The 25,819-nt window shown below is 28.8% G+C and overlaps 1 protein-coding gene across 1 annotated transcript; it reads left to right on the forward strand.

Annotated features, from left to right (window-relative positions):
- Positions 1-12,088: 12,088 nt before the first annotated feature.
- Positions 12,089-24,875, forward strand: LOC110626559 (protein TSS). Its single transcript, XM_021772535.2, has 23 exons — positions 12,089-12,443; positions 12,524-12,588; positions 12,719-12,811; positions 12,919-12,991; positions 14,154-14,462; positions 15,239-15,303; positions 15,500-15,631; positions 15,745-15,786; positions 15,881-16,414; positions 17,204-17,358; positions 18,086-18,590; positions 18,718-18,780; positions 18,874-18,975; positions 19,294-19,611; positions 19,694-19,786; positions 19,882-19,983; positions 20,077-20,181; positions 20,655-20,788; positions 21,439-21,622; positions 21,769-21,900; positions 22,193-22,305; positions 22,388-22,469; positions 22,988-24,875. The coding sequence occupies exons 1-23, from the start codon at positions 12,374-12,376 to the stop codon at positions 24,593-24,595; spliced, it is 5,079 nt and encodes a 1,692-aa protein (XP_021628227.1). The 5' UTR covers positions 12,089-12,373; the 3' UTR covers positions 24,596-24,875.
- The last annotated feature ends 944 nt before the right edge of the window (positions 24,876-25,819 follow it).

Below are 25,819 nucleotides of genomic sequence, written 5' to 3' on the forward strand. Positions count from 1 at the left end.
TTTTAGACTACTAAAAATAAAGTCTATTAAATAATTTAATCGATTAAATCGAATTGAATCAGACCAGTTTAATTCAGTTTAATTTCTGTCCAAAATCAACTTAATTCAATTTTCACGAATACTAAAATTTTAATTTTCGATTTATTCAATTCAATTCAACTTAATTTTAAATTGAATAAATCAAATATTCGTATTTATAAAAATTTTTCATCTTCTATTGAGAGTATCAATTATCTAAAAGATGACGAGAAAATCTCCACAACTAAAACCTATAAGATAAGTTAAATATACTAGAAAAAATGAGATAATAATTGAAACTAAATTAAAAGTTGAAATCGGCTAAATCTTATAAAAGAAAACAAAACAGCCACCATCAAAGTCACCCTCAAGTTAAAGAAAGAGTTCCAAATCGACCAGAGAGAGCTTCAATAACAGTGATAAAAGTGTGCTATTGACATGCCATTCACACCTTTTAAGCCTTTACTCCACAAGCTATCTAACACCTACCCATTGTGGCATGTGACCTCAAAGTAGAACCTCTAAAAGTACATGAGATAATTGTGGGCTTGTTCAACCATGAACCATCAATTTTGATTTTTCCAATTGAGATGGGGACTGTGAACGCCTCTGTATGACTTTTGTCGGTAGCAGATGCATAAATGTTCATATGTAACACGTGTTTGAGTTGAAATAGGGGCTACTGCTAGTGCTTAGATAGGTAGGGGAGGGGTCTACGGCAACGAGTATCGTGCTTCACTGGACTCAGCACCACACGGAAAACACTTGCACGATGTGCCGAATAATTTTATTTTTACGTTATATTACCGACCAAAATTAAATATTAAATTATTAAAATACTTATTATTTACAAAAAAAAGCTGACTTAAAAATTTTCAATAACAAATTTTACCAATCAACCAATTCGATGGATTAAAATTTAGAAAAAAATATTTAGAACATCTAAAAATCTTATTTAAAAAAATTTCATACTCTCCTAAGTACAAAATAAAGTGTAAATATATTGTATATTTTTATATAATATTAATAGATTTTAATGTATTTAATAAACCTTAAGAACTATACTTGTTTATATTTTTATAAATTAATTTTAGAATTTATTATTTTTATTAACATATAGCATGCTGGGCTAATTTTCACTGTTTTTATGGGAATATGGGAAAAATGTTTATTGTATTTTTTTCAGATGTTTACGTTACAAATGCTTAAAATTGATTCTGATAATGGTAAAAAAAATAATAATAATAATTCTGATAATATACAAATAATATATGCACACACTTTAATGTAAAGGAGTTTTATTTTTTAAAATTATAATTAATATATGGGAGAAAAATATACAAATCCTCTTCTTTAATTAATAGTATTGAGTTTAATATAAATTTAAATTATTTTTAAAAAATTTAAAAGTGAGCAATTTTTTTAATAAGTTTATTTGATGTAGATTTATATTAGTCAATCTAATATATATTGAATATTAAATGATATAAATAAAAAATATTGAGAAACGATGTAAATTTTTATTTAAATCAAATTTATGTGAATCTATAATATAAAAAAATAAATAGATATATAATCTTATATATTTATACTTTAAATTTATATAAACTCAGTCTAAAAAATCATGTGTATTTTCTTATTTTAATTTTTCAAGCCAATTGCCGCATTATTAGCTGATATAATATCAGGTAAAACTTTTGTTACATTTCCTAATATTTTCACAATTTAAAAAAAAAAAAAAGACAATATGTAACCGGGGCAGTAGAAATTTTTTCTCCTTGGTTTTTCTTGCCTGGAGCTTTTGGTCTCTTTTCCTGGAAGTGGGTTTTGCCCTCCCACTTTGGGATGGGTTTTGCATATACAATAATTTTTCTATTTTGTTTTGGTAGGTGTGTGCTTTTAACATGGGCTTTTTCTACAATTTACCTTACTTTGCGGTGACTACTTGTAAATTTAATAAGATTATCATTCTGAACTTCATCTTGCTCTTGTGTGGCTCAAGTTTCTGGTTTATTGTTCTTTTCTGGGATGGCTACCTCTAGGACCTTCAAAGCACCATCGGGAGCATTACCTCCCTCGCCAGGCAGTCGTTTCTTCTTACATGGTTCTATTTGATACGATTTGTATTCACAATTTCACATTTTGAATTTTGAAATAGGATTCTTTTTTTGGAGTAGAATTTATCTCTTTGATCATCTCTATATACCTTTTATATGCTACAACGCTTCTCATAATGATAAAAAATTTTATTCTGAATGATACTAATAACGATAATTATTGATATCTACGGTCAGGTCGTTAATATAAATTTGATCTCTTGATTTTTTCTGATTTATATAATTAGGCTTAGGTCTTAGTCTTGTATTAGATGTTAAGTAATAGAGTTTTATTTTTTTAGACCTATGTAATATTTGTTTTGATTGGCTTCTACTCTAGGTTTAGCTTAGAGCTTATTCTATATTTCAGCTTTTATTGAATGAAATTACCTTAATCTCTTTTTAAAAAAAAAATTTAATAATAACTTTTTTTAAAAAAAAAATTCATTTATAATAATCTAAACAATATAAAATTTATAATAAAAGGTATCTTTAAATATAAAAATATTTTTAAAATCCTTCTTCATTGTTTTCATCTCTCTCCTACACTTTTTTTTTCTCATTTGCCAAATTTTTTTTAAAGCTGTTTTTGGGGTGTGGTGACCACCATCAAATATTCCCTCTATTTTTTATTTTCTTTGTGTAGTTTTTTTTTAAAATATTTTTTATTTCTTAAATAATATTTCCATATTTATATTATTTTGAAATGAATTTGTGTTTGTAGTCATTTAATATTTTGAGATTTACTTTTTCTTCTTTGCTAGGATTTAGTGTTGTTTTTATTGTGAGGATTTGTAGTGGATGTAAAATTGTATCCATTAACTTTGAAGCTCTCTTATTTTTTAAAAAGATAAATGTAATTCTAATAACATAAAAAAATTCACATTATGAAAAATATTTTTTGTAACATATTATTTGCACTACTTATTTTGAAAGTTTTAATTAATTTGATAAAATTAATATATATTGTTAGAATTATACGAAATTACGTACGTTGAATTTCACGTCGGTCTGTAATAGAGGTATGTGCCTCTTATAAGGGTTTAGACACTCTTTTTTTTCAGTTAACTGTTGAAGTAAGTTAAATTTGACACAAATTTAAAATGATATTAGAATATCGCATCGATATTGAGTCTTTTGTAAATGTGTCAAGTTTCAATATAATTTTGAATATGAAAAGCGTGAATTGAATCTCATATCGATTTAAAATAAAATTAATGTACTCCTTTTAAATACTTCTCCCTTTGAGCTAATATTTGGGATGAGTGGCGTATTTATAAAGAAAGATGATATCATTGATTATTCTATATATATATATATATATATATTAATTTGAAAAAATCTTATTGAATGAAGAGAAAACTCTCACTAGGACATAGAGAGTAAACTACAAAATACATTAAAAAAAAGAAAAATTGAATAGAATAACATACTTGAGAAAAATATCTGATATGGTAAAATAAATTTAGATAGATTATTATATTCTCAAAAGCATATTAAATAGTTGATGTGATTTTAAAAAATTGTAATTAAAAAATATTTGTATTAAATTTTAATATTGTTATTATTGATATATATAATAAAAATATAAGAGAAGTTAATTGTAGCAGTGCAAAACTAATAGCAACAATACTAAAATTTGAAAGAAATATTTTAATTAAATCATCAAAACTTTTTAATGTATTTTTAGAATATGAGAACTAATTAATTAGCTTGGTTATTGGAATAAAAAATAATTTTTTCAAAGAAAAATGGAAATCCCCAGTTGTTCTAACATACTTTTCTTGATAAACAGACTTACAGAAAGCAAGGGAAAAAAAAACTATCTATGAAATTTATCATATTTACAATATAAAATTTATTAAAAAATGTTATCTTATATATTATTATTGTTATTTGACCGTAGTCGGAGAAGAAAGAGAAAAATAGTAGAGAGTAATACCGATGCGTCCAATGGTTCATACTCTATTAAACTTTTCTCTATTACATCTTTTCTTTTAAATTGTTATTGTTGATATTTTTACATGTATGTTGGTGGTCTGACCTCTTATATATTTACTCTTTTTTTTTTTGAAATAGGGGGTTGGGGGAGTCGAACCTTAGACCTACAAGGATGCACTTTCCATCAGGCTAAGCCTCGGAGTGCATATATTTATTTACTCTATAATGCTTTATTTTTCTAATTCGTCATTTTAATATTTTTTATGCGATTTATTTTTGAATCGATACTATTTAATTTAATGTTAATGGTTGACAAGAGACGGTCAATAATAACGTTATAATTGGTCATTTGATATTAAATTTTATGTTTTAATTATTTTTCGTGGTTACATGTGTTGAGTTAGGATGGTTTGATCTATTTGTTGATTGGCTTAGTTTTTTAAGTAGCTTTTCCATTTTATTTTTCTTTAGGTTGTTGAGTTTTATTTTGGTTTGAGTTATTGGTTATCTGTTTATCCTCCTTATAAGCTTTTATGAATTGCAATATATCATGCATTAATAAAAAAAATTATTTAACAGTAGCGCAGCTCATTTAAATAAATAAATAAACTCCACTCTTATTTATTATTTAAAAAAAAACCTTTTGAGCAGTGAGTTTAGAGTTAGGTGTACCAAAATCATTTTTACAAGTTGGGAGGTTTTATTTATTTATTTTTTTCATATATGAGATTTTTATTTTTTTTTTCTATATAAAAGAGATTAAAAAATAGGTATAATTAATGAGTTATATAATAAAAAGTATATATTACTAAATACAGATACCTTCTAATTAAAATGAGATTTTCGGATTAAATTTTAATTATAAGGTCAAACTAATACAAAAATTGTTAAGAAATAAAATAAAGTATAATTGAAATAGCAAAAAAAAATTTGAACTAAATAAATAAAGTAATCTCTCAAAAATAAATTATATTTTCAAACCCTTGTTGATTGTTACTGATTAGTATTTTCAACGGCAGTTATGTCTCCTCAGTCTGCTTTTCTCTGCTGCCTGTTTCTTATTTGCTATTACTTGTTTTGTATTTTTCTAATAATTTTTTTCCAAATCTGTATCATTAATTTTTGTTTGTGGTCAAAACAATTATGATGGATAAATTGTGGGCCATTTATTTATTTATTTATTTTTATGAGACCTATTTTTTTCTATATTTATATAAAAATAACTATTTAACTGATTCGGTTTAAAATTAAATTAAATTTAATAAATTAAAAATTAAAATTTTAATATTTATAAAAATTAAATTAAAATAATTTTAATTATAAATTAAATTAAATTAAATCGATCTGATCTAATTCAGTTGGATTCGATTTGAATTTTTAATAAATTTTTTATTTTTTATATTTTATTTTTAATATTTTAAAATTTAATTAAAATATTTTAATATTAATATGATTTAATTTTTTTATATTATTAAAAATAATATATTATTATCACTAATTGATTCGGTTTAATTTTTTTAATTAAAATTGAATTGAGTTAAAATAATAAAAATTTTTAAAATTAAAAATTAAATCGAACCAAATCGAAATGAATACAACACTAAATTAAAATTTTAAATTAATTTAATTCAATTAATTTTTTCAATTTAAAATGAGTATTGCTCACATCTCCATAAAAACTTAATAAAATACTATACTTTCTTGAAAAATACAGTAAAATGACAAAAAAAACTTAATATATAGAAAAACAGAAAGAGAAATTAAAAAAGAGAAAATTATCCCTTTTTTAATTAATAAAGTTTACCCATTTAAAATAAAATATCTCTTAAATCAATGAGTTTTCAAGTTTGTTGTACAAAAATCATTTCAAAAAGTTATGAGGTTTTTAATTTAAAGATTAATTAAGGCAAAACTAATAAAAGAATTCTTTTAAAAATAATTAAACTCAATAAAATGAAATTTTAATCAGAATAAATAAAAAATCTAATTTTCACTTATAAAAATATATTTCCATATCTATTTTACCATTTATAAAACACTAATTTATTTAGTGTAACGATTTATTTATTTATTTTATTGTCAAATTTGGGTTTTTTTTTCTTAGCAACGTAGAGGATGTTATCACTGTAATTCAAAGATATTAATAATCAAATATTTATTATATAATAAAAATCTCAAAATTAAAACCGTGAAAAAGCTTTTTTCCATTAAAAATATGCAATACACAAAGCAAAAATATAAAAAAATATTTTTTAAAATTTCGAATAAATATAATATAAATAACCATTTAATCTTAAAATTTTTAATTAAAATAGTTAAAAATAAGAAAGTAATAAATTTTGTTCATCCATCCTAAATTATTTTCACAACATATTTATATAATAAAAAATTTTAGAGAAAAATATAAAATAATATCATGTAATTTTATTCATATTTACTTTAAAATTTATAATTTAATCTGCATTAAAATAATATTCATAATATTATATTATCAATAAATATCAATAATTTTTTAACAAAAATCTGATTATATTTAGTTAAAAATTTTAATTAATATCATTTGATTAAAAAGTGAGAAGTTAAAGGCTAAAAAATTTTATTAAAATTTTTTAAAATATTATTTATAACAGAAAAAGAGTGTAATATATAAAATTATAAAAATATTTAAAAAAATAATTAAAATATAAAATTAATCCCTAATTGATATAATTTTTACCTTGAATTTTATGATAACTCTTGTCACATTTTTAAACTCTTGCGTTTTGAAATTCTCTTCCTGAAATATTATTATGAATATCTATCGTCGACAGCAAAAAATTAAATTCAATCTATTGTAAAATTTAAAATCTTTATGTCATTTTTTAATGTCATTTAAAAATGGATCAAATAAAATATATTTTTAATAAAAAATATGAAAAAATAATTATTAATTTTATTTTTTTATTTCAAAATATACTGTTTAATTATTTTATAGTATAATTTTTATATTAATATTTTTGATATTAATTAAAAATTATTGCTATTTATTAATGGCGTGATATTAAATATATTATTTTGCCATAAATTAAATTATAAATAAAAAATTAATAAAATCATATAACTTTTTTTATAATTTTCTAAAATTTTATCTAATCTAAATCTATGCATTTAAAATATAAAATCACAGTAAAATCTACTAAAAACTATTACAAAACTTATATATTTTAATTTTAATTTTAATTTCATATAAATCCAAATTATGGAAGAATTTCCTATATGATGTTTGAAAAATAAAAAAATAAAACAAGAATCAAGCTTGATGACTGAATGTGACAAAATCATATGACTGAAGCAGGCAATTCAACAAGGAAAACTTATATGAAGCAGTTGAAAATAGAACACAAAAGAAAAGCAGCTCAAATTTGTAAACCTGGTGCTTACCTCTCTAATATTAATTAATGTTGACTTTTTAAATATTATTTGAAGCCAATCAATAAAATAAACCAATTCAATTCAATTTTATTCAAAATCAGTATGCTACACAATCAGCATAGGCCAACTTTATTTACATGATGAATTGGACTGCTCACTATCACAAAAAGTAAAATAATCAACAACTTCACTAATCACGTTTATTCTTACTGATAAAATCTTAATTTATTTATATTCTTATATTAAAAAATATTTTAGAGAAAAATATTTTCTATTCCGATGTCTCCGATCATTTAGGAAAATTAGTTGGTAAAAAATATATTTTTTTTAAAATTATTTTTAAAAAATAACTTCAATTTTTATAAGAGAAAGTCATTTTTACATTTTAAAAATTTTATAATATGTGATTGAAATGAAATTGAATACTTATAATTAAAAAAACAAGTGTGAAGTATTTGTTATCTACAGGAGTCAATATGATACTCAAAATAATTTAAAATATATTATTATAATAAATTATTTAAAATTTTAAAATAATTATGTAAAAATATGTATTTTAATTTTTATGTTTATTCAACTTTATAACGTAGAAAGATGAAATTAATTATTAAATATCTTAAAAATTCAATTAATAACGGCTAGTGAATAAGAAATTTTGTAATTATATTGTATCTGTCATTGATAATTTTTTGTGAAATATCATCTTTTCAAAAAGTGATAAATTTAGATAAAAAATTAAAAACTAATGGATAAGAAATCTTGATTATCAATATAATAAGAATTTGCCGAATTGTATCTGTTAATGGTAACTTTTCATAAAATTTTATTTTATTCAAAGATGAGTTTCGGTAAAGAACCGAAAATTATCATATTCGAATCTTTGTTTTTATGAATGAGATTGCATATCAATTTATTAAACCTTTATTATGTGATCCTAATAGTAACAACTACCAATTGTTATATTGCATCAATTAATACTTATATATATAAATTTATTAATATATTTTATTTTTTAAATTAAAATTAAATAATAAAAAATAAATTATTTTATTAAAAATAATCTTTCACGATGAGAAAATATTTTTTAGATACATATATTTTTTGTTATTTACAGAGCCCTTAATTTTTTTTATTATAGAATCAACCTATTCATCAATGTGTTTTTTTTTTTCCAATACCTAATATGAATTGGAAACTGGAGGTCGAGACTACTTAATTACAATGACGAGTATTACTACTTATTCATATATATTTTTTTCCTAAAAAAAAGTTTAGTTTATCTTTTCATCAATCTCAAATTTTAAATATATATTTTCTTAATAATTCGTATAAAAAATTTTATTTTAAATGATAAATAAAAAAAGAAAGTATATATTTCATTATTAAAATAATGATTTAATAATGAAATATAAAAAAGAAGATATTATAAAATAATTAGCGCATGAGGAGGAGCTAAATAACCATTAATTAATTATTTTTTTTTTTTAAATTTGTGAATAATTTGTTGTATGAAAGATGTTGAAGTTGAGTACAGATCCACACATTCCAATACAACTTCCATTCAAAACATTTTTCTTGCTTTTCTTAATGCTGTTGTGGGAACAGCTGCAAGGAAAATACGGATGAGATCACTACAATTCCAACTCTTCTCTCTCCCTCTTTTTATTTTTTTTTTGGGAAAATTACTTTGTAGTCCCTGAGGTTTAACGTAATTAACACTTCTGTCCCTCTATTTTGGCGACCCAACACTTAAGTCCCTCACTTTCTTTTCTGTCCAATTTCGTAGTCCTTCCGTCCAAAATAGCCGTTTGGGACACGTAAATTGACAAAATTAACCCTCTTCTTCTTCTTCTTCTTCTTCCCCTTTCTGCAACTTCTTCTTCTTCTTCTTTCTTCTTCTTCTTCTTTCTTCTTCTTTCTTCTTCTTCTTCTTTCTTCTTTCTTCTTTCTTCTTTCTGCAACTTCTTCTTCTTCCTTCTTCTGCAAGTTCTTCCTCTTCTTCTTCTTCTTCTTCTTCTTCTTTCTTCTTTCTTCTTTCTTCTTCTTCTTCTTCTTTCTTCTTCTTCTTCTTCTTCTTCTTCTTCTTCTTCTTCTTTCTTCTTCTTTCTTCTTCTTCTTCTTTCTTCTTCTTCTTCTGGGATTTCACATGGAGAGAAGGGCATTTTTGGAAAAAATTATCACATCTCACCTTTGACTCTTTGACCAAACGGTTTAAATGGACGGAAGGACTACGAAATTGGACGGAAGAGAAAGTGAGGGACTTAAGTGTTGGGTCGCCAAAATAGAGGGACAGAAGTGTTAATTACGTTAAACCTCAGGGACTAAAAAGTAAATTTCCCTTTTTTTTTTATTATTAATTTTTTATATAATTACGTCCATTACTCTATTCACATCGAATTAAATCGCTATAAAATAAAATAAAAATAAAATATTAAATTTATCTTATTAAATCAACTTAAAAAATTTCAACAGTGTATTATTCTCTTTAACTAATTAGGACGAAAACCTTCCAATTACAGTCTGACACATAATAGTAGGTGAGCAGTATTATTCAAACTAAAAAAGTAAATCAAGCTAAATTAATTTAATTTTTTATTTTTAATTTAATATTTACTTTTAAAATTATAATTATTTTAATTTAATTTAATTTTAATTAATAAAAATTACATTAAATCAAACTGAATTAATTAATAAATAATAATATATTATTTTTAATAATACGAAAAAATTATAATATAATTAAAAGTAAAATATTTTAATTAATTAAAATATTAAAAATAAAATGTAAAAAATAAAAAGATCAAGTAAATTAAATTAAATTAAATTATTTTATTTTAATTTTTTTTAAATTAATTCAATTTAATATTTATAAATATTAAAATTTTAATTAGTAAGGTTGTTCGCAATTAAATTTAATTAGAAAAATTATATCAAAATTAAAAAGAAAAAGATCCGATAAAATTAAATTAAATTTATATTTACGATTTTCATTTAATTCTAATTCCTTATTAATAATTAAATTAAAATCGAATTGAATTAAAATTGAATCAAAAAATTAATATCATATATTTTTTAGATATATTTATAAATTTAGTAAACTTTTTTATATATTTATGTATAATATTTATATACAATTAAAATTATATATAGACATATAATCTGAGCTATATTTAGATATTACTATTTATAACTTAAATAATCTTTTATTTTTTTACTTTTTAAAATAATTTTAGCTATAAATATATTAAATTACTTTTATAGTTCTTAATGATACGAGTGAATCACATTTTGATTATGTAATGTACTTTTATATATTAAATACATACGTATTTTTTAATTAAAAATTATGTACAATAATATAATATTCTTATAAAAAATATATAATATATTTTTAATATTAGTATTAATATTATTTTGATATTAAAAATTTAAAATATTTATTATTTTAAAATAAACATAAAATATTATAATTTTTGTGGAACAATTAAAATTAAAGTTGAAATAAAATTAAAATAAAAATTAAAACCATATAGAAATTATATATAACTAAATATCGAAATTTAGTTTAAAGTCTAGTTTTAAAAGAAAAAAAAAATGAAAGTTTGAGTTCAATTTCAGATAATATTGAGATCTGAGGTCTATAAGATGATAATACATAAGATGATAATACATAAATTGGATGAAAGGTTTATAGGAGTAAACGAGGATAGTAATGAATATGAGTTTATTTCTGATATGTATTAAAGTTAGAATTACTGAGAAAATTAATAAATCAGAAAGGACAAAGTGAAATATAAATTTTTATCCGATTATGGTTATCAGTTTCTTTAGAGTGGATAGATGCACTTTTATCAAATCTTATAAATAGTTTAATAATGATAAAATTTGATTTATTTAATACTGAATCGATTTAAATTATATTATTTATGCTCACATTATGTCGAAACATTCAAAATATGCACATTTTAAGGTATTGTATATAAGAGTTTGAATTTTTTTTTCCAGATACTTTAATAGTCGATACATATTCGTTTTAGACACTAAAAATTAAAAGGGTAGAGTCTTGCTCATTTCGATATTCAATTACCTTTTATATGACTAAATTACTTAAACAATTTATCTATATCACGATTTAAAAAGAAATATATTTTATACTCATCGAATTTTAATTTTTAACTAAATTCGTATTAAAATTGAAACCTAACATTATTAATTACCCGTAAATATAAGAAATAATCACCATTAAAAATATGGAAAAGGAATTAATATTTGAATAATAAATTTAATTAAACCCGGCAACAGATGCTTTCAATTAAATTCTTCCTCATACAGCCAAATTAGCCTTCTTAGGAATTAGTTTCATCATCATTGAATCATTGATGGCTCCTTCCACAAGCCCTAAAAACTCGGTAGCCAAAACCAAGGCCACCAACATGTGATAAAACAAAAAACTACTCGGCCACGGACCTCTCCACTTGCAACCCACCACCATTAGCCACGTGTCACCCTTTCAACGGTCACCTCAGGGTCCCTACCAGTTTTTGTCCTGGTCCAAAGAGCGCTGCACAGGTTCTCTATTGGCATCTTTTGCGGTACAATATAAATCGCACACTGGCTATCACCTACAGAGAGAAAGAGAGAGAGGGGCAGGGCAATCAAGGTTTTAGCAAGAAGGAGAGGCCAGGATTGCTTACAAATCTAAAACGAGGCTACCCAAACAAAACCCTTATCCTAACTTTTCTATCCTTTTGCAAGAAACTTTCTCTCTAGATTTTCCTTCGCTTTCTCTTCCTTTCTTCACATCATAACCTTTATTTCAACATTCTTGCTAATATCGCCAATGGCTTCTCAAATCGGTATCTGAAATCAATCTTTTTAGTTTAACACACACACACACACACACAGAGATGGCGCCAAGGTCTGGGAGAGGCAAGTCAAATAAAGCTAAGGCAGAGAAGAAAAAGAAGGAAGAAAAAGGTAATTTATATTTTTCCATCTTAGATAATAAAATTTTCATTTAATTTTCTCAATTGTTCTTCATTGTTTGTGTTTGGCAGTTGTAGTGCCTAGTCTTCTTGACATCACTGTGATAACTCCATATGATATACAAGTGATCCTCAGGGTGAGTGCTAATAAATTTAATTAATTACTCACTAATTTTTTTTTCTTTTTTTAGAGCCACCAATTTTGAAGGATGTCAATTTAGTCAGATAATGAGTTTGGCTAATCAGTTGATGATTTTGTTTGTTTAGGGTATATCCACTGACAGGATACTTGATGTGAAGAAGCTATTGGCTGTGAATATAGAAACATGTCACCTTACAAATTATTCTTTATCTCATGAAGTGAGCAGCATTTCCCTCTTTTCTTTTCTTCTTCCCCCATAATTTTTCTGATATTATATTAATTTTTTTATGATTTGATATTTTTTTTAAAAAAAATTATATATCAGGTTAAAGGACAGAGATTGAGCGACAAAGTGGAGATTGTTACTTTAAAGCCTTGTTTGCTCAGAATGGTTGAAGGTAGGTGAAGTTATTTTCCCAAAATTTCAGTTTCCACCCACTCCCTTTTTCAAAGAAATTTTTTCACGGATTTATTATAATAATTCATCAAGCGAAAATTCTACAATAATTAATAATTAATAGAATTTTTACAACAGCTATATTAAATAATTAATCACTTGAATTTTATATGAATTCTATTATAATTGATTATATTAAAATAAATATAACAAATAAAATTAAATTTATTAAGCAGTCCTGAGGTCCCAATGCACTATATTAATTATAAAAACAATATTTTAATAATTAATTGTATATTTCTAAGTGAAATATTTAAATTTATTGTCAGAATATTTTTGTAGTTCGTAAACCACCCTGCCAAATAAAATAATTTAATTAATTATATCATAATTTTGAAATAAATATAAATTTGAAAGAAAAAAAAAAGAGGGTGAAAAATTCCTGGAATGAATTCTAAAGTTCAACTGCCGGCCGCCTCTGATTCTGGGGATGTATGCATTCCACGTGAGGATGCAAAGAGTGCCGACAAAATTTCAGCCAAAATCAATGAAGATTTTTGTGAATTTTTTTATTTTTTAAATATTATAGTGACAAGGTTCTGTCGTTTTTGCCTTATTTTTGTGCTCATTTAGATACCTCTCATCTTGCATGCCATTACTATATTTTATTAAAATTTTTAAAAGCATTTTACGGTATTAAATAATGGTTGGTAGGCTAATGATAGTTTTGAGGAGATGAACCATAAAATTTTAATTTTTAATAAATTACCATATTTCGTCGTTTAAATTTTAATAAAAATTTAAACAATTAATTTTTATTAAGCTAATTAAATAAGTTAAATTAAAAATTATTTTTATTAAAATTTAATTATAATTAAAATAATTTATTATATTTATATTAAATTTTGGTGTGAATAATTTATATTTAGCTATATCATTGTACTCAATTTGTTAGTGAAGTGGAATTTAAAATATCATTTGACTAGAAATATAAAAAAAATAATAAATTTGTTGCATAAATAAATTGTAGTCAATAGATTAAAATTAATTTTAATAAATACTATGCTATTTATTGTATATTTTTAGGATTATAAAAAGAGCCATAGACCATAGTAGTCAATGCATGTTAGTTATTTACACCTCTGCCACTGACTGTTGAACAGAGGACTACACAGAGGAAGCCCAATCCGTAGCTCACGTCCGGAGGCTTCTGGACATCGTGGCCTGCACCACCAGATTCGCCAAGCCCAAGCGACCATCACCGTCAACGCCGGCATCAGAATCTAAATCCCAAAAAGCTAACATCAATTCTATTGGAAATGGGCACCATACATCAACATCGCCGTCAGGGGCAGCGTCTGTTTCTATGGCGTTATCGGGCGGTATGGACATGGCAGCGATTCACCCGACGCCAAAGCTCTCGGATTTTTATGAATTCTTCTCTTTCTCTCACCTCACTCCTCCCATCCTTAGTGAGTTTTTTTCTCTGGGTTTCCATTTTTTTGCATGCTTTTTTGTTTGGTTCAGTAGAAAATGTAGGAAAACGAAAGGAAATGATGCTGTAATGGGAATTATTGACTTGAAGAATATGATAAGCGACAATGTGGAGTTCCTACCAAGATATTAAGGCTTTTCACTTGTCAAAACTAAGTAATTTTCTGGAAAAAGTTTCATAAAAAAATTTTGGAATTCTATTCTGTATTTATATGTGTCAAAATTTAAAATGAAGAACTGAAAATTTTGTAATTTTCTAAAATTTAACAAAAAATTGAAAAGTAATTAATCTTTTTAACCGATTTCTAAATGGAAACCAGTGAATTTTTCTGCAATTAGGACTATACTATAGTTCTTTTATACTTGAATAATTATTTACTATATTGAAAAAAATCAAATATAACATATTAATAAATGTTAAAAGTTAAATATGTTTTTAAATACATTGTACAATTAATTATTTTTTAATTATTGAATATATGAATATTTTATTTATTTATTTTTTAAATTTTCTATTCCTCCTGTGAGTGCATTTTCCACTTCTTATCTTGTTTTATGGAAAATGAAAACTAAACTTTTTAAGAAAATTATAAGAAAATAAAGAATAGTTTAGTTCAAAAAAAAAAAAATAATAAAGAAATAAAGAATAGAGAATTGCTTTACACAAGTAAACAGGCCCTAAAGCTCTGTTTTCCTTCTTCCTTGTGAACTGTAGAAATTCTATTTATTAACTTTCTAAATTTTATGTGTGCAGATCTGAGGAGATGTAACAGTAAGGATGGAGAGCAGAGGCGCCAAGGTGACTATTTTGAAATTCAGGTACATTAATTTTCTTCAAGTTACACCTATACTATATCTTGCTTTTATGAAGTAATGAAGTTAACGGTGAAATACAATTAGGATTATGGCAGCCAACCTTCTATGGATTTGTTCTTCTAGCAACTGAGTTTTTTCCTTTGGCCGAAGTTCTAGCTATTGAGTTTACTGAAGCTGTAATGTGACTAATTGCTTGCAGATTAAAATCTGCAATGGGAAGCTAATACATGTGGTTGCATCAGCAAAGGGATTTTATACTGTGGGAAAGCAATTTTCTCAGAGTCACTCCCTGGTGGATCTGTTGCAGAACCTGAGCCGAGCTTTTGCCAAAGTGAGTACTTCATGTTGCTAAGAGATTATATCCCGTTTTACTACTTTTGGTTTGAAATTACATACCTCATTTTGCCATTTTGTACTTAATTCGTATTGTGTGTGGTATTGCAGGCATATGATTCCCTTATGAAGGCTTTCGTAGAACATAATAAGGTAACTATCTGATACTTGCCCTGATGTTGATCGTCACAAATGTGATTATTTTCAGGGAAAAATGTCTGATATCCCGTTGACTTTCCGTTTCCAGTTTGGTAATCTTCCCTACGGATTTCGGGAAAATACATGGCTTGTTCCTCCAATTGTGGGCGAGTCTCCGTCAAACTTCCCATCCCTACCTGCAGAAGAAGAAAGTTGGGGTGGCAATGGTGGAGGACAAGGAAGAAATGGTGAATATGATCTTCGGCCATGGGCCACTGAGTTTGAAACACTGGCTAAGCTACCATGCAAGACTGAGGAGGAGAGAGTGACACGAGACCGAAAGGCCTTTTTGCTTCACAGCCAATTCGTTGATGTTGCAATTTTTAAAGCTGCTGCAGCAATTCGCCAGCTCATTGATTCTGACATAAATATAAAAGAAACATTAAATTGGAATTCAGGCTCAATTCCTTCTGAAGATCGTGTGGGAGACTTGTCCATTGTTGTAAAACGTGATGTGGCTGATGCAAGCATGAAGTCTAGGGAAAAAGTTGATGGCCATAGCTTTTCTAGTATCTCTGCCAAGGAAGCTGCTCAAAGGAATTTGCTTAAAGGGGTAACTGCAGATGAGAGTGTAGTTGTTCATGTAAGTACATTCTTCCTTCTCTCCATTTCTCTTACATAAGGACTCGCTTGCATAGATGCAAGTATAAACATGAAACCTGCCTGTGGAGGACAATAAATAATTTAAAAGTGGGTGTGCATTGTGAACATGCATGGAAGATCACACCTCTGCTAAAACAATTCTTGTATGCATCGTGTTCTTTTCGATCTCATCTCTTTTCAGCTAATAATCTATATTACATGAACCATCTATAGTCTATCTGCTTCTTCCTTCCCACCTCTCCCTCTCTTGCTTACTCGCATGCTCTTTCTTGACTTCACCGTATAAATACACAAATACAATAAACATATACTTGTGTGTAATTATATCTATATGTGTCTATTTCAGGAACTAATATTTATGTACAACATAGTTGCACAGGTGAATAACATATTGCGCAGTTCCTTCTCAAGGGGAAAAAACCATGAAAAAGTTAGCAGAGAAATGTCATTACTCTTTATTTCTGATCTTGCCAGTCTACTTTTCTGACCATGGTTTCCATGAAAACACCTGACATGATCATTTTTACTGCCAAAAACCACATCCTTCCTGGTCTTCACCTACTTGTAATGTTTCGAAACTGAAAGCTGACAACACTATCTGGTGTGGCCTATTAATGTTTCTAGTACATGGCCAAATCATCTCAATAAGGTGTAAATTTGAAGATCTTTCAAAATGATAGAATGCTAAGTATATTATTGTAATATTTTAAATATATTAATAAATTTTTATGAGCAAAGATTGCTGAAACAGTTCATAAAATTCTCACAGGATACTTCATCACTGGGTATTGTCATTGTCAGACACTGTGGGTACACTGCAACAGTAAGAGTTGTTGGTGAAGTGAAGAAGAGAAACTGTGAGGCTCAAGATATTGAAATTAATGATCAACCGGATGGAGGGTCTAATGCTCTTAACATTAACAGGTCTGAAATATGATATGTTCTCTTTCTATCAGAAGGTTGAACAAACCTGCCATAGCATGTATAGTACTTGTATGCTAGGAATTTATGCAAATAGGAAGCAATAGTAAATTATGCCCCCTCAAACTGGTATAAGAATAAAGTGGGTTTTGGGGCAGATCCAATACCAATCACAAACAAGAAGAAAATTGTGAACAAACAGTAGGGTGTAAAAAGTTCGCCTGTGGCTCTTATTGCATATGAGACTTTATTGGACATGAGACTTGCTTTTATTCATCCTGTCAAAAATCACGATGCAGAGGCTTTTGCTATCCATTTTTTTGGAGAGTGATGATTAAAAGCTTATTTTTGGGATCCTTAATGAAAGAAAGCACATTTTGGTTGTCTATTGTTTAGGATCCTTCCTACCATAATCTGATTGAACTTGATTTCTCATCAGCTATAAGGGGTATTTTGTTGCAGAAGATCCTTGTCAGAGTATTTTGAAGTTCTATTTTGAGGAACATATCAATGAAACTTGGAGGTAGCATAACACTTTGCCATAAAAATAGAAACATTAAGTAAAGGTGTGTGTTTTAAGGTTTCTGTGGATCAGTAGAATAGGATAGGTCATAAAACTATTTTGCTGCTTTATCGAGATCTTAAGTGCTTTCTAGGCAACTTACTGTTCTTGAATGCATGTGCTTTGATTAATTCACTATGGACTTATAGGGTGATAAATTTTTTTCAGCTTAAGGGTTTTGCTTTATAAGTCTTGCGTCAAGGAATCATCTGGAGGTCAGTCACCTCACTGCCGATTTGATGATTCAGAAGCATCTAGGTGTCTTGTTCGAAAGTTAATTAAAGAGAGTTTGACCAAGTTGGAGGAGATGCCAGGCGCCTTTGAAAGATCCATTAGATGGGAATTGGGTTCATGTTGGTTGCAACATCTGCAAAAGCAGGAGACTCCAACAGATGCTAATTCTAAACACTCAGAGGAGGATACTGAGACTGAACATGCTGTAAAAGGTCTTGGAAAGGAATTTAAGTTCTTGAAGAAGAGGGACAAAACGACTTGTATGAATGGAACCCTTGAGAAGGAAGAAACTAAAAATGGCTCTTGCAGGCTAAGTGTTGGAACTGACGAAGGACAGCATAGCAATGGAGAGTCCAGCAGTGAGAATGAGTGGAAGAAATTGATTTCTGAGGAAGCCTTCTCCCGACTCAAAGAAACTGGAACTGGCCTTCATTTAAAGGTTTTATTAAAGTCTCTTTTCCTTGTGCATTCTTTGCTTGTTTCTTTCCTCGCCTATGGTACTTCGCATGACACGAAAACATTTCTTTATCCTTTGGAATGACTTGTAATATTACTTTTTGCAACAGTCAGTGGATGAGCTTATTCAAATGGCATATGGATACTATGATGAAATTGCTTTGCCAAAGCTGGTAATATTTTCTTTATACAATCAAATGTACTGAGCCAATAAATTTTACATGGTTTTTTATATGATATATGATCTAGATCCATTGCATCATTAGGTTACTGACTTTGGCTCACTAGAACTTTCCCCTGTTGATGGACGTACACTGACTGACTTCATGCATTTAAGGGGACTACAGATGCGCTCTTTGGGGCGGGTGGTAAGTAATCTCTATGTGTGTGTATTGGGTTAGCGTGTGTCTTACTCTCATATTATATATCTGTATACTACATTTAGTGATTTATTTTATGCAAACCAATTAACTCAGCATATCATACAAGTCATAATATTTCTTCAAGAAGCATAGCGGCTGATAAATATTATGGTATATTTAACAGTTTCAGTCCTTTGAATACATTCTTTTAGCAGTTGTAAAATGCTTTTTGGGAAAGTAGTTATTTCATAGAATATTTTCATACTTTCATACGTTTTAAGGAAAATATTGTAATTTTATTGGTTCTGGTCTTGTTGTAATCAGGTTGAACTGGCAGAGAAGCTTCCTCACATACAATCACTTTGCATCCATGAGATGGTTACTAGAGCTTTCAAGCACATAGTGAAAGCAGTTATTGCATCTGTGGATAATGTAGCAGACCTATCTCTGGCCATAGCTTCATCCCTAAATTTCTTACTTGGATCATGCGAAATGGAAGATAATGACCAAGATATGAAGGATGATTATGCTCTCAAATTGCATTGGTTACAAACATTCCTTTCTAGAAGATTTGGGTGGACCTTAAAAGATGAGTTCCTGCACTTGAGAAAGTTATCAATTCTTTGTGGACTTTGCCATAAGGTATCCCTTTGTAAAATTGTATTTGGCTGCTGCATATTGAATATTTTTGAGATGGGGTTCTCATTAATAATTACTTTACCAGGTGGGATTGGAGTTAGTTCCAAGAGATTATGATATGGAATGTCCAAACCCTTTCAGAAAATTTGACATCATCAGCATTGTTCCTGTGTGTAAGGTTGGAGTTCGTCTTATGCGAATCTGAAATTTTCATCCTTAGCAAGCTATATTAGTAAATTCAATATGAATGAGGTATTTGTGCTATGTGTACAGCATGTAGGATGTTCTTCAGCGGATGGACGAAATTTGTTGGAGTCATCCAAGATTTCACTTGATAAAGGAAAACTGGAGGATGCTGTTAATTATGGAACAAAGGTGTTAACTCATTCAATGGATAACAAAATGCTACTCTAATTCCTTTGTTTAAATTATACACTCATTACTTTCATATATCTATTTGCATTGAAGGCACTAGCAAAGATGATAGCTGTATGTGGTCCCTGTCATCGAACTACTGCAAGTGCTTATAGTCTTCTAGCTGTAGTTCTTTACCACACTGGAGACTTTAATCAGGTAATATGACTTCACTGCTTTATATCTGCTTTAGTTTTAAGAATTTGATACAAGTCATTCTTATTTCGTTTCCAGCAAAGGCATTAGTCTCTATCATTGGAATTAATTTTTTAAAATGAAGCATAAATTGGTGGATGGAATTGGTGTATAACTGGTTAACTAAAAAAAAAAAAAATCCAAGTTCATATTATCCTCTAATTATAGAATGGCTATTCGGGAATCAAAGTGTAGCTCCAAAGTTACTGCATTATGTCAGTTTTTCTCATCAATATGATGGGCGTTTGCATTTTTGAGCATTAATGCAATTTAGAACAGAACATTAAATGTTTTAGTCTTGTGAAATTAACATGAGCTCTAATTATGTTTTATACCTTATAGGTGGGTTTCCACCATTTGGTCTCTTTTTGGCGTCTCCATGAATTAATTGAGGATATAACTTCTAGTTAATTTCTTGTATTTCTGTTGCTTGTTAGGCAACTATATATCAGCAAAAAGCTTTGGATATTAATGAGAGGGAACTTGGGCTTGACCATCCAGATACAATGAAAAGCTATGGGGATCTTTCTGTGTTTTATTATCGTCTTCAACATATTGAGTTGGCTTTGAAGTAAGTAGAATTGAAAATGGGTTGGACCTTTTTTTTTGGATGAACTACTAAAATTTCCCCTCAGGTGTTGTCCTTATGTACATTTTATTTCCTCAACTTTTACACTTTGAGTTTTTGATGTAAAAGACATAAATTTTTTTGATTACACTAGTCCCTTACTCCCTTTTAATTTAAACTTTACCACAATTAGACCTTGAAAATTCAAATTTTGATTGCACTTTAGTTCCTCAATTATTACGTCATAAAGCACCTTACTTCCTAAAAATCTTACATTTCTTTCTCAAATGATAGTCTAAGTTTTAAAGTAACTAATTTCCAAACATTAAGGGCAAAGACATATGTTAAGCTGGGGATTTAGTAATTTACCCCTTTTTTTTCAATTTGCCAATCATCTTTGCACGTTTTATTACTCAACTAACTAGACTATAGCTAATGATGCCAGAAAAACAGTTACTTCCAATGAACAATATTGTTAAATCTGTCACTTTGCCCATATGTTGTAATTAATTATTTCGATGAGAGCTGTTTTTATACTAAATGCAACTTTTGATTGAATAAGCTGTGTTTTCTAGTTTATTCTTTTAATCGAGTTACTGTGAAATTTTTGCTGTTTGTTTTTTGCCCTTGATTTGTCTTAATTTGTGCGACAGATATGTGAACCGTGCTTTGTTCCTCCTTCATTTTACCTGTGGACTGTCTCATCCTAATACCGCTGCAACATACATCAATGTGGCTATGATGGAAGAGGGTATGGGAAATGTTCATGTTGCTCTTAGATTTCTGCATGAAGCTCTAAAGTGCAACCAGAGATTATTAGGAGTGGATCACATACAGGTTACCTCCCTCCCCTTCTCTCTTAGTCCGACTCTCTTCCAAAAAATTTGAGAAAACTCACATGATAATATTCTCTTCAAGCAAAAGGTTTTGTAAGAAGGGACAAAGGCTAATTTTTATTACTTATTTGATTTTTTGTCTGACAGACAGCTGCAAGTTACCATGCAATAGCCATAGCTCTGTCATTGATGGAAGCATATTCACTCAGTGTTCAGCATGAGCAAACTACACTAAAGATACTTCAAGCAAAACTTGGACCAGAGGATCTTCGTACGCAGGTACCAGTATATGCATGGTTTTGATCAATATCAACTTGTGCACCAGTGTCCAGCTTTGGTTTCCAAGACACTGATTTCGTGAGATTCACTATCACTGTGGATTGTCGAGCTCGAGCCTCTGTACTGTTATCCTTGACCAACTCTAAAAGGCTTGGGTGACATAGTTAATTATTGAAAATGGCCCTTTTGTTTTAATGTCGTGCAACCTCAGCTGCTTGGGATTGTCTATTCTTGCAATCTGTTGGAGAAAGTGATATCTAGACTGATTGAGATGCTACATTTTCTCATGCAGGATGCTGCTGCATGGCTTGAATATTTTGAATCAAAGGCTCTAGAGCAGCAGGAAGCAGCACGGAATGGAACTCCAAAGCCAGATGCATCCATTGCAAGCAAAGGTCATCTTAGGTATTGATATGGTATTCTCCACATTACTTGTTTTTAGATCTGCAACTACAGCTTAGGGTACCAACATCTGTGACCTTTGCAGTGTATCAGATCTCTTGGATTACATTAATCCTGATCAAGATTCTAAAGGAAGCGATGCACAGAAGAAACAGCGGCGTGTGAAGGTAGTATATATTGCTTGTTTCATTAGAAGTTCTAAACACAACTTGGTCCGCCAGTTTCTTGTGAAGTCACCTTATCCTTGAATTTGATGTTAAAATCCGATGGTCTGCTGCTTCTTGTCCCTTTTGAGGACTGTTATATCCCGAAAATGTAATGAATTATTAGATAATTAAAATGGTGTTGTTAAGTTCATATTGGCACCAGAATTGCATCAGCTTCCCTGTAAGACAAGAGTTACATCAGGTTGACCTTGATTTTCCCATAATTGAGGGGAAAAAAAAATAAAAGGGGAAAAACAACTTTCTTTTGACATTGTATTCAAGTTCGGAAAATTGGAGTCCCTCATAAGCAGAATTTTTGGATTGTTGCTTTAGCATGGGGTCACATCTTGAATTCCTAAAAAATGTCATTTGAGCAGAGTCGGTGCTATCCTCTAAATTTGGCACATTCTGAGCTCTCTAAAATCTCAACTTTGATATAACAGTTATCAACTGATCTCTCTTATATTAAAAATTGACAGGTATTGCAAATCAGTGATAAAGCTCCTCAGGGCGATCAAGATGAAATCGTTGAAGATGCCATGCTCCATGAAAGATTGGAAAATGCAGCGCCTTTGGCCAGTGGCAACAAAGAAGAGATAAAGGTGGACGTAGTTCAATGTGAAGAATCAGAAGAAAAAGATGATGTTGCTTTATACAGGCCCATGGTTGCAGTTGAAGTTGTTGAAGAAGCAGCATCAGATGAAGGTTGGCAGGAAGCCAATCCAAAAGGGAAGTTGGGGAATGCTGGTGGCAAGAAATCAGGTCGTAGGCGGCCTGCTCTTGCAAAGCTAAATGTAAATGGTTATGAATACTCAAATATCAGAGAAAGCAACTATAGGAGGGAAATCATTTCACCATCTAAAAAAACTATTCCCAGGACCATTACAACAGAGTTATCAGTAGCAAAGCAATCAAATGCACGTGGGTTGAGTGTTGTGGAGGATTTAGTTAAACTGCAAGCAAAATCTAGCGTGCCTAAAACATCGTCTTCTCCAGCAAACCTCTCTGCTATGGCTTCTAAATCTGTATCTTACAAAGAAGTGGCCGTTGCACCACCTGGTACAGTTTTGAAGCTGCCATTAATGGAGCCAGTAGAAGAATCAAATGAGAAAAAACCTGAAACCCAGACATGCTGCATTCCACAAGAGACGTCGGCGGAGGAAATCAATACTGTCTCTGTTGTTGATAATGTACCAGATGATGGTGAACCAGATGAACATCATGATAATGGAACTCAATCAGAAAAATCTAGATCTGAACTTGATGAGATTCCTGCTTCTGATCAGGAAAAGTCAGATGAAACAAATGGAAGTAAGCTTTCAGCTGCAGCTGAACCATTCAATCCAGGACCGCTCTCCATAGTTCACAAACTAAACTCGGTTTCCCCCACAAGTATTTATGATGTAAGGGCTAGTCAAAGCATGCTTGCAGAACCAGTGGCACCTCCACTTGCTGCCAGAGTTCCTTGCGGACCTAGATCACCACTGTTCTATAGAAATACAAGATCATACCGCATGAAACAAGGTTTGCTGAAATATCAAACTCCCCTGACAATGCCTTCTAGGAGCATGAATCCACATGCACCTGAGTTTGTACCCAGGAAAGCTTGGCAACCAAATCTTGGAAATGAGTCGAACTCTATGCTAGTAAAGAACAAGGCAGAAGTGGAGATATTAGATGAAGAATCCAGCAAGGGAATCATAGATGGTAGTCCAAGAAAGAACAACTCTGAGTCTGAGAATGCAGAACTTGCAAGGCAGATACTTCTTAGCTTTATTGTGAAGTCAGTTCAGCATAATGTTGATACTGGAAGTGAGCCAGTACCTGAGAAAAAGTTTGAAAGTTCTTCAGATGCAATTGCCAATGACAGTGCAATTATAGAAATCCTCTATGGAAATGAAGGAAAGACGGACCAGGTTACTCAGTCGAATGATCATGAGCAGTCAAAAGCTGTAGATGTAAATAATAAGAAAAATGGTGATAGTGAAGGTTTTACTGTCGTAACAAAGCGGAGAAGAAGCAGGCAGTTTGCAAATGGGGTGAGTAGGTTGTACAATCAACAATCAATCTGCGCATCTGTTCGTTAAAGATAGAGAAAATAGAAAAAAAAGAAAAGAAAAGAAGCAGATAAGTAAAAGAAACACTGGAGAAAGTGCTGTTCTTGTAATCAGACAAAGCTCTTCGCATCACCTTTGAACACAGTAGAAATGATTGAAGGAAAATGTAGAAGTGAAGTTCTTATCATAATCTGCATTTTTTTATTGGTTTTTTGTTCCAACTCGATACATTCTAATAATCCCTGTAAAAATCTCAAATATTCTCTTGTTTAGAGATTTTGTTTGATCAATAAAAGGCTAATTTCCGAGTTCCATGCTTGATGAAAGATTAATCTGAATTCTTGTAACATTCAAGTGGAACACTGTGATTGTGCAGCTGGTGGAATGCCTAGGCCACAGCTATTTGCTGATTATTGATGCTCTTGATTTTTCTACATCCATATTTTGACAGATATCTTGGCTTCCTCCATGGCTATACCTGCTTAATTAGACTCCGGTCGTTTCGACATTGACAGTATGCAGTAAATTTTGTGCACAAACCATGAGCAGAATGCAGCAATTAATGTTTCACAAAATTGGTCTTCACGGCCATGCTTGCTTCATTTTCTTGCCGTTTGTGGTTCTTGAATTTTGAGTTCTTTGAGCAGTTACCATGCAGAGTATCAAAACAGCTGTGTCTTCTCTTCTAGTCTTGCACTTCTTAAACTCTTTTTTTATTTTTGGTGTAATAATTAGTGGGGAGCATTAGCTCGGTTCTGTTTAAAATCGAACCGAATTAAATCAAATAAATCAAAAATCAAAATTTTGATGTTTATAAAACCGAACTGAATTGATTTTAGTTAGAAACTCAATCAAACTGAACCGGTTTCATTTAATTCGATTCAATTCGGTTTGAATTTTTAATAAATTTTTTTATTTAATATTTTAAAATTTAATTAGAATATTTTAACTTTAATATAATCTAATATCTATATATTATTGAAAATAATATAATATTATTTCTAATAATATAATATTATTTTTAATCGGTTCGGTTTGATTTTTTTAATTTTTTTCTGATTAAAATTTAATCGAACTGAAATAATCGAAATTTTTAAAATTAAAAACCGAATCGAATTGAATAAAAAATCTAACTGTATTTTTAAATTAATTTGGTCAATTTTTTTATGCTCACTTCTATAATCAACCTTAATTAACAAATGATGGTGATCAATGATTATAGTTATACCCTATAACTAATGCAATTAAAATTGT

The sequence above is a fragment of the Manihot esculenta genome, chromosome 11 (assembly GCF_001659605.2).
Source record: "Manihot esculenta cultivar AM560-2 chromosome 11, M.esculenta_v8, whole genome shotgun sequence".
NCBI lineage: Eukaryota > Viridiplantae > Streptophyta > Magnoliopsida > Malpighiales > Euphorbiaceae > Manihot > Manihot esculenta.

Excerpts from the sequence above, each read along its gene's own strand:
- LOC110626559 (XM_021772535.2), top strand. The coding sequence starts at position 12,374 with ATGGCGCCAAGGTCTGGGAGAGGCAAGTCAAATAAAGCTAAGGCAGAG. Across the intron at positions 15,632-15,744 it reads TGAGCCGAGCTTTTGCCAAA|GCATATGATTCCCTTATGAA; the intron begins GTGAGTACTTCA and ends GTGGTATTGCAG. Across the intron at positions 19,612-19,693 it reads TTTGTGGACTTTGCCATAAG|GTGGGATTGGAGTTAGTTCC; the intron begins GTATCCCTTTGT and ends TTACTTTACCAG.